Raw genomic sequence first — 15,298 nt, 5'->3', positions numbered from 1 at the left:
CCGGACGACAATCCTGCTAACTTAGGTCCTGAACTGACCGGCATCTGCTTGTGAGTCTGCGGCGGGGAGTGCGGGGCCTTGTACCTTGCCTAGGAGGGCCGCCCTCCGTTTGGTGGTTCAGGCGGGATCTCCGAGGCGGCTGCCATGGGGAAGCACGACGCCAAACAATCGAAGATAACCTTCGAAAGCAAGCGGGCGACGCGGCAGGTCGACACCGGAACGGAGGTGCAGACGGAGGGCAGGCCTGACCAGGTGGTGGAAGACCAAGGGGAAGATTTGAGGACCTTAATGCTGGAGATGAGATCCAGCCTCCGCAACATAGACACTAAGCTGGACACCATGACATCGCAGCTCGAGTTGGTCAAGACGCAGGTTACCGCTCACGAGACGCGCCTGGACACGCTGGACGGTCGAGCTGCGGACTTCCATGAGTTTCAGGTCGAGACTAAGGATCAGCTCCTGCACATGGATAGACTGCTGAGCGTCATCAGGGCCAAGAATGATGATTTAGAGGCTCGATCGCGCCGCAGCAACCTCCGCGTCACAGGGATCCCGGAGACGACCGCCATCTCCAAAATGGAGACGTACATCACCGACCTCCTGCACGAGCTGTTTGACCCGCATCTCTCCACGGTCTTTGTGGTGGAGAGGGCACATAGGTCGCTGGGCCAAAAACCGCCGGTTGGGGCACCTCCGCGGCCCATTATTGCTAAACTCCTTAACTACCAGGACAGAGACGTTATCCTTAGACTTGCGAGAGAGAGGGGAAAGATCACGCATCAGGGAAATGCAATATCCTTTTATCCAGACTTTACTCCAGCAGTGCAAGCGGCTCAAAGGGAGTTCGCACCAGCTAAGAGACTTCTCCTTCAGGCGCAGATCCCGTATTCGTTGCTGTACCCGGCGAAGCTCAAGGTGTCGTTTGAAGGCACCACACACTTCTTTGCGGATGCTAAGGAGGCGATGAAGTTTGCCAAACATGTGGGCGGGAAGAAGCAAAAACGACAGACGGGAGGAGCGGAGATTGCGGCTGGAAACCTGAGTGACAATGATTGATGTGGGTATCGTATTAATGGGAAGTACTTTCACTGCCTCTGCCGCTTGGTAGCAGTTCTGATGTGGGTTTGTAAACGTCAGCTCCCTACTTTGTAAGTCTCTGCCGAGCTGCCATGCACCCTTATTTTGTACAAATGATCTCGACCGGGCCGGGCTGCCTGCAGATTTTCTGGCCGCCCTGTTCTAACCGGGGTAAGACGCTGGCTACGGCACGTCCCCATGGGAAGGTTCCCGACTATGTTGGAGGTTCTTGATTCCAGGGTGGGCAATACACGACCTATTTGGGGGGTTGGAGTGGGCGGGAGGTGGATGTTGGGATGTTTTTGTTTAGTATTTGGTTCCAGCTTACATGTAATTTGCTCTGTGGTCGCTAGAGTGCATAGAAATGTGGAGAATACGGGGTGGATTGTTAGGCTATGGATATGACGCTAAAATTACCTAACGTCTTAAGCTGTGTAACATGGAATGTGCGGGGTCTGAATGACTGCAGAAAGGCCAGGCTAGTGCATGCATATTTAGTCCGTCATAAGGTAGACATTTACCTCCTCCAGGAGACACATCTGGGCTTCTCCTCGTCTCCCCGGCTACGCCATGCTCGCTGAGGCCATGTGTACTCTGCCACGTACTCCGCTTATGCCCGCGGGGTGGCCATTCTCGTTCGCCGTGGGTTGGACTGGAGGGAAGAACTGACGCACTGTGACCCTGAGGGCCGTTATGTTTTAGTCCGGGGCCTTTTATGTGGCGTATTGGTGACAATTGTGGCCGTTTACGGCCCGAATGTAGACTCCCCTGGTTTTTTTCAGGATGTCTGGGCGAGGGTGAGGGCGGCTGGATGCAACACCGTTCTTTGGGGGGGGGATTTCAATGCAGTGTTAAATGATGATTTGGATAGGCAGGGTGCCGTCCGCAGCCTACACCCTGCGGCGGGTGCTGCTCTGGGGGCGATAGTTGAGGAGGAGGGCCTGGTGGATGTGTGGAGGGCTAGACACGGTGAGCTGAGGGAGGGTACCTGCATCACTGACCACCGCTGCTCCTGGTCCCGATTGGACTATTGGCTACTGTCTAGAGACGCAGCTCTGTGGACAGTGGAGGCCGAACATATGACGCGCTCGCTCTCAGACCATGCGCCCTACCTGTTGAGACTGTCGCTGCCCGGCTTGCCCCCGCGGGGTTTCTCATGGCGTCTTCCGAGGCATGCATTGCTGGACGAGGCGTTTAAGGAGGAGATAAGGGTGGACGTCATTGACTATTTCGCGCTTAATGCGGGCTCGGTGGACACTGAGGCATCCCTGTGAAAGGCCTTTAAAGTGGTGATTCGCGGACAGTGTATTGCGCGTCAGGCCGGGGTGCTGAAAGCTATAAGAGGTACGCTCGCATCGCTGGAGGCCGACATTAAAGATCTGGAGAGCCGCTTCTACGCTGCGACCACCCCGGACATCCTGGGTTTGCTGAAGGCTGAGGGGCCCGATTCACAGAACTAACTTAAGACAAAATCCTAAACTTACTACCATTTTGGTATTCACAGAAGGCACTTACTCATTTTGGTATTCACAGAAGGCACTTACTCATTTCGGTATTCACAGAAGTTAGGAGTCCTAACTTTAGGACTCCTAAATGCCTTCTGTGAATACCGAAAGCCTTAAAATTAGGATTTTTCGCAGTTTAGTAGTAGTATAGTTAGGACTCCTAACTTTAGGACTCCTAAATGCCTTCTGTGAATACCGAAATTCTTAAAATTAGGATTTTTCTCAATTTAGTAGTCCTAAGTTTAGGACTCCTAACTTTAGGACTCCTAAATGCCTTCTGTGACTACCAAAAGCCTTAAAATTAGGATTTTTCTCAGTTTAGTAGTAGTATAGTTAGGACTCCTAACTTTAGGACTCCTAAATGCCTTCTGTGAATACCAAAAGTCTTAAAATTAGGATTTTTCTCAATTTAGTAGTCCTAAATCTAAATTTAGGACTACTAAATTGAGAAAGTTTAGCAGTTTTTTGTCGCACTAAGGTCGCATTTGATCGGGCTGGTGTGGGCTGGTGGCCAGGCGCACGCATCCTGGGACATGCTGACTTTACCGTTGGTGCAGGGAGAGCTGGGAGCACCCGATATGCGCTTATATGCCCTATGCGCGCAGGCCCAATTCTTGCACTTTTGGGTGCATCCGACGCCCTTCCAGCCGCATGTGGCCATGGAGCAGGACACTGTAGCGCCGATCCCGCTAAGAGTGGCAATTTGTGCGAAAGCGCGCCGCCCCCGAGGAGACGTGGACACTGCGGAGATGCTGCGGTGGGTCTGGGTGGAACTTCGACGCAGGGCGGGTGTGCCACTCCTGTATGCCCCGTCTTTATCCCTGGAGCGCAACCCGCTATTGCCCTGTATCGGAGATGGCATCAGCCCGCTTCTACTGCGTAGGATGCACCTGCATACATTTGCGGATCTCTTCCCGGATAAGACCTTCATGAAGCCGCCGGTGGCAGAGGAGGGGCAGGCGGTGCATTTTTCTGAGTTGTTTTTATACCACAAACTGCGGGAGATATGCCGAGCGTTGAGCGAGAACTTCCCGGCGGCCCCCCCGGTGTTCCAGGCGCTGGAGGGCGTGGTGGGTTCCCCGTCCCCTCGAAGATTAGTCACCAGACTCTATAGAACCATGCAGAATGAGGCGCCGGTGGTGCAGCCTCAGTCCTTACAGCACTGGAACGAGGAGCTTGACTCTCCCTTGTCGGAAGAGCAGTGGGCCTTCTGCTGTGGACAGCTAGCTGAACTCTCTCCAAACTATAAACTGAGGCTCATACATTTCAAGTATTTGCTTAGATTTTACAGAACACCGATTGCTTTGCATAGAATGGGCTTGAGGGAGGGGGCCGGTTGTTGGAGGTGCGGGGGTGAGCCTGCCTCGTTCTTGCACATGGCGTGGTCCTGCCCCAGGCTTCAGGAATTTTGGTCCCGGGTGTTCGCGATAGCACACCGGATGTTGGGTCGCACTGATGCCCCTTCCCCCGAGGTGGGATACTGGGATATGTCAAGCACACGCCACCTAAAGACCGTAAACTGCATACCTTGCTTTTGCTATTTGCTAAAAGACGGGTGGCGATCCACTGGGGTAGAAGCCGGGTGCCCTCGGTGAAGCGATGGCTGGCAGACGTGACTTATGGTCATGAGCAGCTAAGCGTATTCTGCGACTTGATGCCATCAACCTCCCGTCCGCGAGACATTTGGGAACCATTTGTGCGGTGGGCTCAGGAACAACGAGAGATAGAGGCTAACCTGGATGAATGAGTGTGGGGGGTCCGGGGTGTGCCCAGGGGGCCTGGCGGGGAGGGGGTGGTGGTTCGCCGGGGAGGGATGGGAGGAAATCTGGCCGATTACTTTGAGTAGCGGTTGCCCAATTGGACATGGGGAGGCCTGGGTCTGATAATGTGTACCACTGGAGGGTAGAATTGACAGGTCTGATCTGGCCCTGCGTGGATGGGTTCTTGAAGTGACGGACGAACATGTTGACAGGAGCACCCAAAGCTATGGATATATATATGAGTCTGCATTGGCATGTACCACATATGTAACGAGGATGTACTATTGCTGGCTTGTGTTGTTGGTTACTGTTTGGAATGTTGTGTTAATTTCAATAAAGCTTTCAAAAAAAAAAAAAAAAAAAGGATGGGTGACTGGATCAGATCGAGCAGCATGCTCCTTTCAGTAGTCCTTTTACGACAGAGGGCAGTGGCAACTGCCCAGCTGACACCATCACATATGTTGTGCCACCATCTCTGAGTTCCACTCCTTCACTGAAAGGCGACTATGTCAAGACGGCCCAATATGCCTGCTTCCGCATCATGTTCATGTATACCATAGAGGGGGTTGATTAGACGAGGCTTGAAATGGCTCAGCTCCATGCACCATTTGGATTTGTGGAATGGTGGAGCTGGCCCTACACAGTAATCCTTCAACCGTAGATAACCAGCACCTCTGAATCTCGCTCGCCTTGCCTTTCAGGCAGTATGTTATTCTTTGGGTGGCAGCTCATCTACTGGAAAGATTAGGACTAGAACAGAGTGTTGGCCACACAGTCCTGTCTGAAGCCACCTGTTCCCATGATCAGCCAGCTATGCCCCCATCATGGTACAGAAGAGTGGATGCTGGAATTAATCACAAGCAGTGATGGTGATGGCGATGGTGAGAAAAAACCAATGAACTGGGATGCCGCCCAAACATTTATATCCCAATTGACAACTGTACATGCGAATGACATTGTTTGGAAAATGTGATATTTTACCACGAGGCAACAGAAAAGGTTCCACATGAAAAAGAGATCCAATATAAGCATGATGGAACCAATTAAAGAATCATATTTGTACATGGAAAATTCTCATGGAGGTATTTATTTATGGGTGTAATTTCCCTTCTCCTCCAATACTAAAGCAGAGCATCACTTGAATCAGCCTGCTTTTAAGAAGCCATTAAAGCCAGTAAAGATAAATAATACAATTCTCCTTATCCAGTCCTGCAGCACTAAAACTTATCCACCACTGCATAAGTTGTAAAAACATGGTTTTCACAAGAGGCAACAGCAACCTAAATCACCCTCTGCCACTGCTGCCAAATGCCAGTACCTCTGTCATCTACTAACCAGGTGAACAGCCATTACATCGCGGCTGTTAACCAACATGCCGTTACCACGCATGCGTTGTAACAACGCGTAGTCTTTAGTATGCATTTTTTTTCAATGCATGTTCGTTTACCATGCATGCATTTCGTTGTAAAGGTATGTGTGGTAAAAGCACATACATTGTAACAAAACTTAGGCGATCCACGTCGTTGTGAGGAAACAGGCTCTTCCGTTTTCTCACAACAACGTGCACCGCCTCTCAGACTCGATGTGAGCAGGAACCAGGAGGAGAGAAAGGAACCACGAGGAGAGAGAGGTAAGGGGGATTGAGTCTTGAGTGGGGGTTACTATTTTAGGGTAAAAGGGGGTCGGGGGTCATGCAGGGTAGTGTGTTAGGGTTTTAAGTAGGGTTGGGGGTTGTGCAGGGTAGTGTTTTAGGTAGGGAGACGACTGTGGGTCAGGGGAGGGTCGTGCAGGGGTAGTGTTTTTGGGTTTAGGGTAGGGTTGTGGGGTCGTGCAGGGTAGTGTTTTAGGGTAGGGAGAAGGGTTGGGGTGGGTTGTGCAGGGGAAGTGTTTTAGGGTAGGGAGAAGACTGGGGGAGGGTGGTGCAGGCATATTGTTTTTGGGTTTAGGGTAGGGTCGGGGGTCGTGCAGGGTAGTGTTTTAGGGTAGGGAGAGGACTAGGGGTCGGGGTTGTGTTTTAGGGTGGGGAAAGAACTGGAGGTCGGGGTGAGGGTCGTGCAGAGGTATTGTTTTAGGGTTTAGGGTAGGGTCAGGTGGGTTGTGCAGGGTAGTGTTTTAGGGTAGGGAGAGGACAGATAGAGGGTTGTGCAGGGGTAGTGTTTTAGGGTAGGGTCGGGGGTGTAACTTACCTTGGACACTTTTATCAAGTCTATGCCTTTACCTCGCATGCCTTTGCGTTGTACTGACATGCGTGGTAAAGGCATATTTGTGTTAAAAGTTTGAGTTGTGATGGTAGGTCATGGCAAATGTTTTCACATAGTAATACCCGCATTGTAATGGCACGCACGGTATTAGTACGCGTTGTAACGTGTCAAATTCCTACTAACCATCGCTCTCCAACAGATGTGTCAGGTAGGTCTATTCTATGTCAGCCAGATCTCTAAGAATGGCCTGGAAGGGGGTAGTATTACTTTACATTTGATATACATTGATTTGTTAAATACTGCTGTGCTCAAAAAGTGAAAAACAGCATCACTATGAGGTGGACTGTTAGAAATGAAGGATTGTCACCAACAATAGGAATTCCAGAATGTTCCTTTTATGATGATTCCTGATTGGGTTTTGAGACCTATTGTGACATCATTCACTGGATATCCCCTTTTACTTAATCTATATACACTCTGACCATCTAGGGCTGTATTACATAAAGTGCCTTGGTCCACAATGTGCATGGCACCAGCTTTCTGTGACCTCGGAGGCACTTTGGTATTACAGAAGAGGCTGTAGATACTTGTGGATCTCCTTCTGAAATATAGACAGTACCTGTGCACATGTAACACCCACACAAGCTCAAGGAGGCATTCCCTCATTTGCATGTGGTGTGGCTCCATGCAAATAAGGGAACATTTTGCCTCTGCACCTGTGCCACATTACAGATGCAGGCACAGAGGCAAAGGAGCAGTTAGATGGCCTACTGACACACAAGAAGGTGAAGAACAGTCAGTAGACCTGAGTGCACCATTTGATAAAAGGAAAAAAAAGGGTTGTAGGAAAACCGCCTGGTAAACCCGCCTCTCCTCCCCCCTTTCCCCGGGCATCCTCCTGCAGACGGGTACAGTCACTCTCTGTATCTGCCAGCACGGGGATCTCTGTAATGCAAGCTGGGTTGTCACCTGCACAGTGAAAGGCTGACCAGCTACTTCAAAGAGCCAGGTCGGCTTTCACTAATACTCTGTCAGCAAAGCAGGCATGATGTTGATGCCCTGTCGAGGAAAGAGCATTAACTGTACTAGTATGCACTGACCTGCCCCCTTAGCGTCCAGTTAAAGGTGTGCTGAGGGACAGAGCATTAAATGTAGTAGGATGAACAGACCTGGACTGTGCCCGAACCATCCAGTTCAAAGTGTACCGTAAGCAGAATGGGCCAGTTCACCCATACATAATATAGACTCAGAAGTTAGCCTTGACCCTTGAGAAAAACAAACCACCACTGTCACTCCTGTGCATCACATGAAAGCCGAATGGAATAACAGGACCTTTGAGTAGTATCTGTGGCTGCATCTTCATGACTGGACCAATTTATGATATTTTAATAGGTGCTAATACTTGAGTGAACATCTGTGTTAAGCATAAAAGGGTATTTTCGTCGCTGAATATGAGCTCTAAGACTACAATTGTGGTTCTAACATATAATTTATTTTATATAATTATCAGCATACATTGAGTGAGTGAGATGCAATTGTCTTACCAAGAGGGATTATTTCTTTGTGCTGGAAAAACTCTTTGAGTCTGATTTCCTGGAGGTTTTCACAGTTTGCCAGCGCATTGATCAGCCCCTCAAAATTGTAAAAGCTTCTGCATTCCAGGTGAAACACTCTGAGTGCCTTGCAGGTCTGAAGATATTCGACTGTGAAAGCAAGGAAGAGTGTGTAAGCCAAGGTGCTCCAAGCAGCAATGAAGATCAGTGTTCAAAATATCACCCTAGGAAACAAGCTGCACCAACGTCATCCAAGCCCCATCCACGAAGCATTAGCACATCCAAGATGGACAGAAAGATTTCCATTATTGCAAATTCCAATTAGTGCTGTGGGAATTTCACCAGTACAGTGAAACAGGGGCGAGAAATCATTGTCCCAGGACCGTTACGGGGTGTGGCCTTGAGCAGTGGCGTCACTAGGGTTGGTGTCACCCGGTGCGGGTAACTCATGGTGTCACCCCCTCACGACTTATCGCATGGACCTCCTCCGCTCTGAGTCCGCCAGTGGACACAGTTGGCAAATAACGAGACCATACAGAATCCTTAGTAACGTTTGTAAATGTAGGTCCTATATTTACAAAATGTGCCTGTTAACAACAGTGTGATAATGACTCATTAATCAGGTTGTACAGTGGTCTACCTGCTAGTCAACAGTGTATTGGAATTTATAATATCATAGGTATGGTACTTTGTACTGGTATGGTGTTCCCACTATCCAGCAACACGATATATTAGTGGTCGAAGTGGGGGGAAAAAAGTAGGGGAACTGTGGGCGGAGAATCAGAGGGCGGGAATAACCCAAGGATTGGATCAGTGGGCGGAGCCAGAGGTGTGGCCAGAATGCGCAAACATCCCAATTTTTTGTATTTGTTTGGTTTCACTGCCCAGTTTTATCAACCAATGGATACACATGATTATTTAAGGTTATAATGAGTTATTGACAGTAAAATGTATTCACAAAGTGGGATATACTTCTAATCACAGAATGTCCCCAAATACGATAAAAAGCACAAGCCATTTGTCTCCGAGCCATGGAGTTTCTGTCATCAGCACTTCTCCCTTTTCCACAACAGCAGTTCAAACATGAATGGCTAAAAATCCTAGTTTGCAAATGTTTTCTAAATAATAATGGCTCTGCCATATTTGCCTCATAATGCAAGATCTGCAGCATGATCTGACCATTTCAACTAATAAATTGTTTGTAGCTCAAACGTATCAAAAGGTAATAAAAAATTTAACTTGTGTTGCTGCGGAGTAGATGACAGTTAATAGCTCACTGTTCTATGTTAGGATTTTAACTTATAAACTGCAAGTAACAAAAGGATCTCTCTGACAAAAGCAGTAGCCTACTGGCCTATTTACATTATGTGCACTTTGTGATCTGCATGGTAGATGTTCTTTGCAGCAGGTACATTAACCCTCTGAGTCAAATCTTCCATTAGACAAAATTCCTATCTCTCTCTAGGAAGAACATTAATCACCAGAGTCATCATGACATTTTTATTGTTACCGAAAATTGCTGGAGGGCAGGAAGGAGGCAGCAAGCGCTTTTAAAACCATAATAGACTTGCAAAAATGATGCCTCCACCTAAAGTCAGCACCTGGTGCGGTCACACCAGTTGCACCGCCCTAGAGCTGGCCCTTCTCAAGGGTCCTGTGATCTCAGTGACAGGGTCACTGTTGTTCTAGGGTGTGCTGCTTCATAGGCCTGCCCGCAAGACTGGAGGTGAACTTCAGTATGAATAGTGGTGGACAAGCCTTGAAGGTTAACCTACACTTGTCATGCTAGGGTGCACCTGCTGGTGCTACGACACCAGGGATTCTAATGTCTTGCGAAGCCTTCTAAGGTCTAGCATGAGATAGTGCTCTCTCAGGAGAGTGGTCTGGTGGATTGGTTATTAAGGCTGAACCTGGTTCCCCAGTTCCAAATTCAGCAGCTCTGGCCATAGTGCCACATCCTCTTCCCCACTGAACACCATACTGCCCCACTGAGAAAAACTCAGACTGCCTTCAACTACAACCCAATTGTTGCCAGCTATAAACACCTGGATGCGGCTCAATTTAAATTACGCACTGGGCAAGGGCAATATGTGGCCTACAAGTAAAAAGTGACCGCATCCTGGATAAAGCAAACAATCATAGGGAATGCAAAATTTTGCAAACCATGTGAAATGTAAGCAGGAACAACATGCTTACCTTAACGCTTTTACACTCACTGTTCAGAAATCAGTGAGTGCTTTTGCCTGAAAAGTTAAGGACATGACAACAGGGCCCTGAATGGACCCATTTCAATGACCATTGCTTATATCCTTACAAAACGTAAGCAGTATGGTAAAAAAGACAACATCCCTAGATGCAGAGCAGCAGTACAAATTTTGTTTTCCAATCCACACATTGCTGTACCTCCAGGATTGGTGCACTAGTTCCAAGCCCTGGGAAAACAAGGCCAAGACAACAAAAATAGCGCTTCACTGGCAAGCTCTGTAAAAGTGGCGCTAATGTGTTTGGGTGTGAATAAAATCAATCTGGCCAGTTTGCTACCACTCTATCTTACTTTATTTAGTTATTTATTTTGCATATTTTTAAACTTTTATTCCCGATGCTGCACTTTGGAATTAACTGCCAGAAAAATACGACATTGTTTTTCCAGCAAAAGTGATTTTCTTTTTTGGATCCATTTCACAGGGGAGCAAATAAAAGAAAGGAGAGGAAAGAGAGTAAGAACCCCGTCTTGCAGCCACTGTCTTCAGTAAGAGAGAAGAACTGCCGGGCTAGCAGGCGAGAGGCCTCAGCTTGTACACAGAGCTGCTGTGCCTGAAAGTCGTCTTCGCATGCCTCCCGAGTCCCGACAGCTCAAAAGATGGGCCCACAACTCGGTGATCAGAGGCAGGCAACCTCGCTCCGCACTGCCTTCGCCCTCCCCCTGAGCTTTGCTGGGTGTCACCCCATGTGAGGGTGTCACCCGGTGCGGTCCGCACCCCCCGCACCCCCATAGTGACGCCGCTGGGCTGGCGGCAGACCCACGCTGCACACGGGATCATAGGGCAGGACAACTGCTGTACAGGGTTTGTCTGGCTGTAAAGAGAAAGTAGTACAATGTGGGGGAGGGTTGGGCTGGGGAACTGAGCAGAGTGATAGGCACAGCAAGTGACTTTGACAAGGGAAGAGGTGTGGCGCAGTGGCCTGACTCCAGACCACGGGGTTCACGGTTCAATCCCAGGTGCCAGCGACAGGTTAGCCCAGCACCATGTGACTCTGGGCAATAGCTCAGCTTAATCTTCCTGACGGCCCCCAGTGCCTTGACACCCTCGGGTAATTGTGCGCTTTACAAATACTGGATTTTTTTTCAAAACGACAAGCAAAGCGCTGTTGTAGGAAGACGATATGGAGTCGATGGTGCTGGCATCTGTAGCCGAAAGCTGCGGTGTAGGATGGGGCAGTGCGTCGAGTAACTTACGAGTGGTGCCCCCAGACCACAATGCAGGCATTGGCGGCGTCTGGGATACCAGGGTTGCGGTGCAAAGAGGTGTGGTGCTCTCTGCGGTGCCAACAGGTCACGGAATCAGCAGCGGCAAAGTTGACGGCGTCAGGCTGCTTTTTCCTCTATTGCAACACAAAACACACAGTTCCCAGTGCTGGTAGCAGATGACCTTGAAGTCTTTGCTGTTCCTGAGACTTCTTCAACAGGGGGCAAGCGCTACCTCAAGTCCTTAAAGAAACTCAGGAAAAAAAGTTGCAGAAAGTCCAGTCAGTCCTTTCACTACCCAAGACAGAAGCAGCCACTGCAGACCAACAGAGAAAAATACACAGCAAAGTGGTAGTTCCTCCTCACAGCTTCTCCAGCTCTTCTTCTTTGCAGGTTCCTTTGTCCAAAAGAGTTCTTAAGTTCTGGAGTCAGGGCCCCAATATTTATACTACTTTTTTCTTTGACGTTTTAGGCAGAAAGTCTCTGAGTTCAGTAAAAACCAGTTTTGTCCTCTCTAGTCCAGCTTCACCACAGGAGGTGGAGACAGCACAGTGCAGAGCAGACACAGCCTATTCAGATGCTAGTTAAAACCTCTCCTACCACTCTAAATGCAGAAAGGGCCTATTGACGCTGGCTAGGAGTCAACCAGGAAAGGCAGGACACACCTCAACCCCCCTTGTGGCTGTCTAGTGTGAATGCACATCCCCAGCTCCTGTCACTCCAAAAACAGACAGTGAATACACAAACAGGCAGAGGCACACAGGATGGTTAAGTAAGAAAATGCCCACTTTCCAAAAGGTGAAAAATGAGCAGCTGGAATGCACTCAAATTATCTAATTCAAACAATTTAAACAATAATCCATACTTTAATAAAATCTTAATAAAGGTAATGTGTGCACCAGGTCAGGGGCTCTGCAAGCCGCCTAATTCAACATGAAATAGAAAATCCCAAATGAGTATCTGGGAATACCAAGTTGTTAGAATGGGGAACCTCTGGTTGGCACAGGTAGGTACTTGTGACAAGCAGTGGTCCCTTCTTCTATTCAGGGCGAGAGAATTACCCCTTCAGAACAACCCCTGCTCACCCTATAGGTAGTGTGGCGCGAGCAGTCAGGGCTAAACTTCAGGGCGCTAGTCAGTTAAGCATTTATGATCACACACAGTAAACCACAATGATCCCCCACAAACGGACACCAGGCGTAAGTTGTATCAAAAATACGGATGCTTTATATAAAAGATTCTTTGTTACGCAGGCATGTACAAGACCATCAATAACGGTTGCGAAATGGAAGCCACAAGACGATAATTAGGCACTGTTCTTGTCTTTGGTAACTTATTCGATCACGAGCGCTTCACAGGGCTCGGTTGAGTCGGTCCAGTCACGATGATGCGCAGTGCACCCGGGGTACAGTGATACGGGGAAATCAGAACGTTGCGGACCCCGAGTCCGATAGAGAGTTCACTGTACCTGGGAACGTGCGATGTGCTTGGACGAGTCTTCAGGGGAGATGCAGGTTCTGCACCTCGTGGGTCTTCCGGATCAAGAATTCAGCGGGCGGCTCTCGGTAGACAGGTGCGGCCCAGGGCCTCCGACACGGACTGTGCGGGAGGTCACTGCGGAGGGCGGCACGGTCAGACTCAGGCTGGGAGGTGAAGCGGGGCGGCCGGATACGTTACGACGTACGGGCGGCCGTCCGAGGCTGGATTTCACTTCCCCACTAGAAATCCGGCGGGAGGGCGAGAGGGCACCAAGCGCGCTCCAGTAGCAGGCAGGTGACAGGGAAGCGGGACGGCCAGACTCGATGGGTCCAGAGCGACTCAGGTAGAGCGGGGCTCTCGGCGAGTGGAGGCGGCCAGGCTTCTGGGTGTCACGGCCCTAGGAGGGATGCGAAGGTGCGCAGGGCACTCCGGCGGGAGAAAGCACACGGCTCGAATTCTCAGACGAGCGGAGACACGGTGAACCCACTGGTCCTGGGGTTCAGTTCAGGGGGCAAGCTCTTCTTCCAAGCCCTTGGAGATAGTTGAAGAACAAAGTGCAAAAGTCTCTTTCAGTCTTTTTCCTCTCCTTCCTTAGCAAGGCACCTACTGCAGGCCAGTCCCTCAGGTCAGGGAAAGTTACTCCTCCTTCAGCTTCTTCCAGGTCCTTCTAGTCAGGCAGAGTTCCTTCGTGGTTCAATCTGGATCTGATTTCTTAGGAGCCAGGCTCCTACTTTTATACAGGGATTCTTTTGTTCTTTAGCGCCAGGGGGCCTGGGCCTGGCTCAGTCCAGTTTTGGAGCACTCTGTTGTGGTGACTCGGCTTGTTCCTTTCAGCAGCAGGGCAGAGACATCAGCCGCTCCACAGGGGGCGGCGCCGGCTTTGTGGTGGCAGAGCACAGGTCTATTCAAGAGTCAGGGTGCACTCCTCCCACCCATCCTGGTGTAATCTCTCTACCCACCACCTGGCAGCCAACCTGTCTCCTGGAATCCCCCAGCCCTGCTCCTGTACTGTTGCTAGGCAGAACACACACACACAGCAGAGGCGGACTGAGATGGTTAGGCACGCAAAGGCTAACTTTCTAAAAGTAGCATTTGCAAACCCAGGACATTAAAATAACCTTTACTAAAAGATGTACTTTATTATCCCGAGTTTAGGCATACTAAGCATGACTTTCTACCATGCTCTCTGAGTCCACTGGGGTCACAGCGTGTAGCGATCCCAGCAGCCCATTCTGGCCTATGGAGAGCAGGTAGCCTTCAATAGTGAAAACGAAAATGACTGTAATTCACTACTAAGACATGCCACACACATCAGGGCATGTCCTACCTTATACCTACAATGCACCCTGCGCTTAGGCCTACCAGAGGGGTGACTAACATGTAGTTAAGGGAAGGTTTAGAGACTGGTAAGTGGGGACACTTGCTCAGTCAGCGCGACGGTACCAGACCGCGCGCAGGTTCTGCAGTGGCAGACCCTAGACACATTTTACCCCGCTGCCTCGGTGGGTGGCACAACCAGTGCTGCAAGCCCACTAGCAGCATTTGGATATACAAGCCCTTGGCACCCCTGGTGCACTCTACTAGGGACTGATAGTAAACCAAATAAACCAAACGTGGAAGTCAATTCACATAATACATTTTACTATAGGGAGCACTTGCACTGTGGCACTGGATGGCAGTGGCACAGTGCCCTGAGCAGCTAACACCAACACAAAAACACATTGAGGCACAGACAAAAATGGAAGGGTGACCCACGCCAATGGTGCCAGGTCTAACACGTGTCCCCTCCAGCTGAAAAGTGGGGAGAATTACCCTACCCCAGGGAGTTCTGCATCACTAAGGCGGAAAAACCTGGACAGACCGTCAGCATTGGCGTGATCTGTGCCAGGGCGATGCTCCACCGTAAAGTCCATACCCTGTAGGGAGATGGACCACCTCAACAGTTTTGGGTTCTCACCCCTCATTTGCATCAACCATCTGAGGGGCCTGTGGTCGGTCTGAACCCGGAAGTGAGACCCAAACAAGTAGGGTCTTAGCTTCTTCAGCGCCCAGACCACAGCAAATGCTTCTCGTTCTATCGCACTCCACCTTTGTTCCCGGGGAAGTAGCCTCCTGCTAATAAAGGCTACGGGTTGGTCAAAGCCCTCCTCAGTGATCTGTGAGAGAACAGCCCCTACACCATGCTCTGATGCATCCGTCTGCACCAGGAACTCTTTGGAGAAGTCAGGAGCCAAGAGCACGGGCGCCGTGCACATGG

At 49.8% G+C, this 15,298-nt stretch overlaps 1 protein-coding gene across 4 annotated transcripts in view; it reads right to left on the bottom strand.

The window, feature by feature from the left end:
* LOC146865549 (baculoviral IAP repeat-containing protein 1-like) overlaps window positions 1-15,298 on the bottom strand; it is an 851,823-nt gene that overhangs the window by 163,189 nt on the left and 673,336 nt on the right. For all 4 annotated transcript variants that reach the window (XM_085632363.1, XM_085632364.1, XM_085632365.1 and 1 more), the window contains one exon: window positions 8,088-8,246. In XM_085632363.1, the coding sequence (XP_085488489.1) occupies window positions 8,088-8,246 (159 nt within the window). The remainder of the gene's footprint in view (window positions 1-8,087; window positions 8,247-15,298) is intronic.

Source organism: Triturus cristatus, chromosome 2_1, assembly GCF_964204655.1.
Source record: "Triturus cristatus chromosome 2_1, aTriCri1.1, whole genome shotgun sequence".
NCBI classification, from domain to species: domain Eukaryota; kingdom Metazoa; phylum Chordata; class Amphibia; order Caudata; family Salamandridae; genus Triturus; species Triturus cristatus.
The sequence above is the reverse complement of the archived record's forward strand: the minus strand, read 5'-3'. Positions and strand labels throughout refer to the sequence as shown.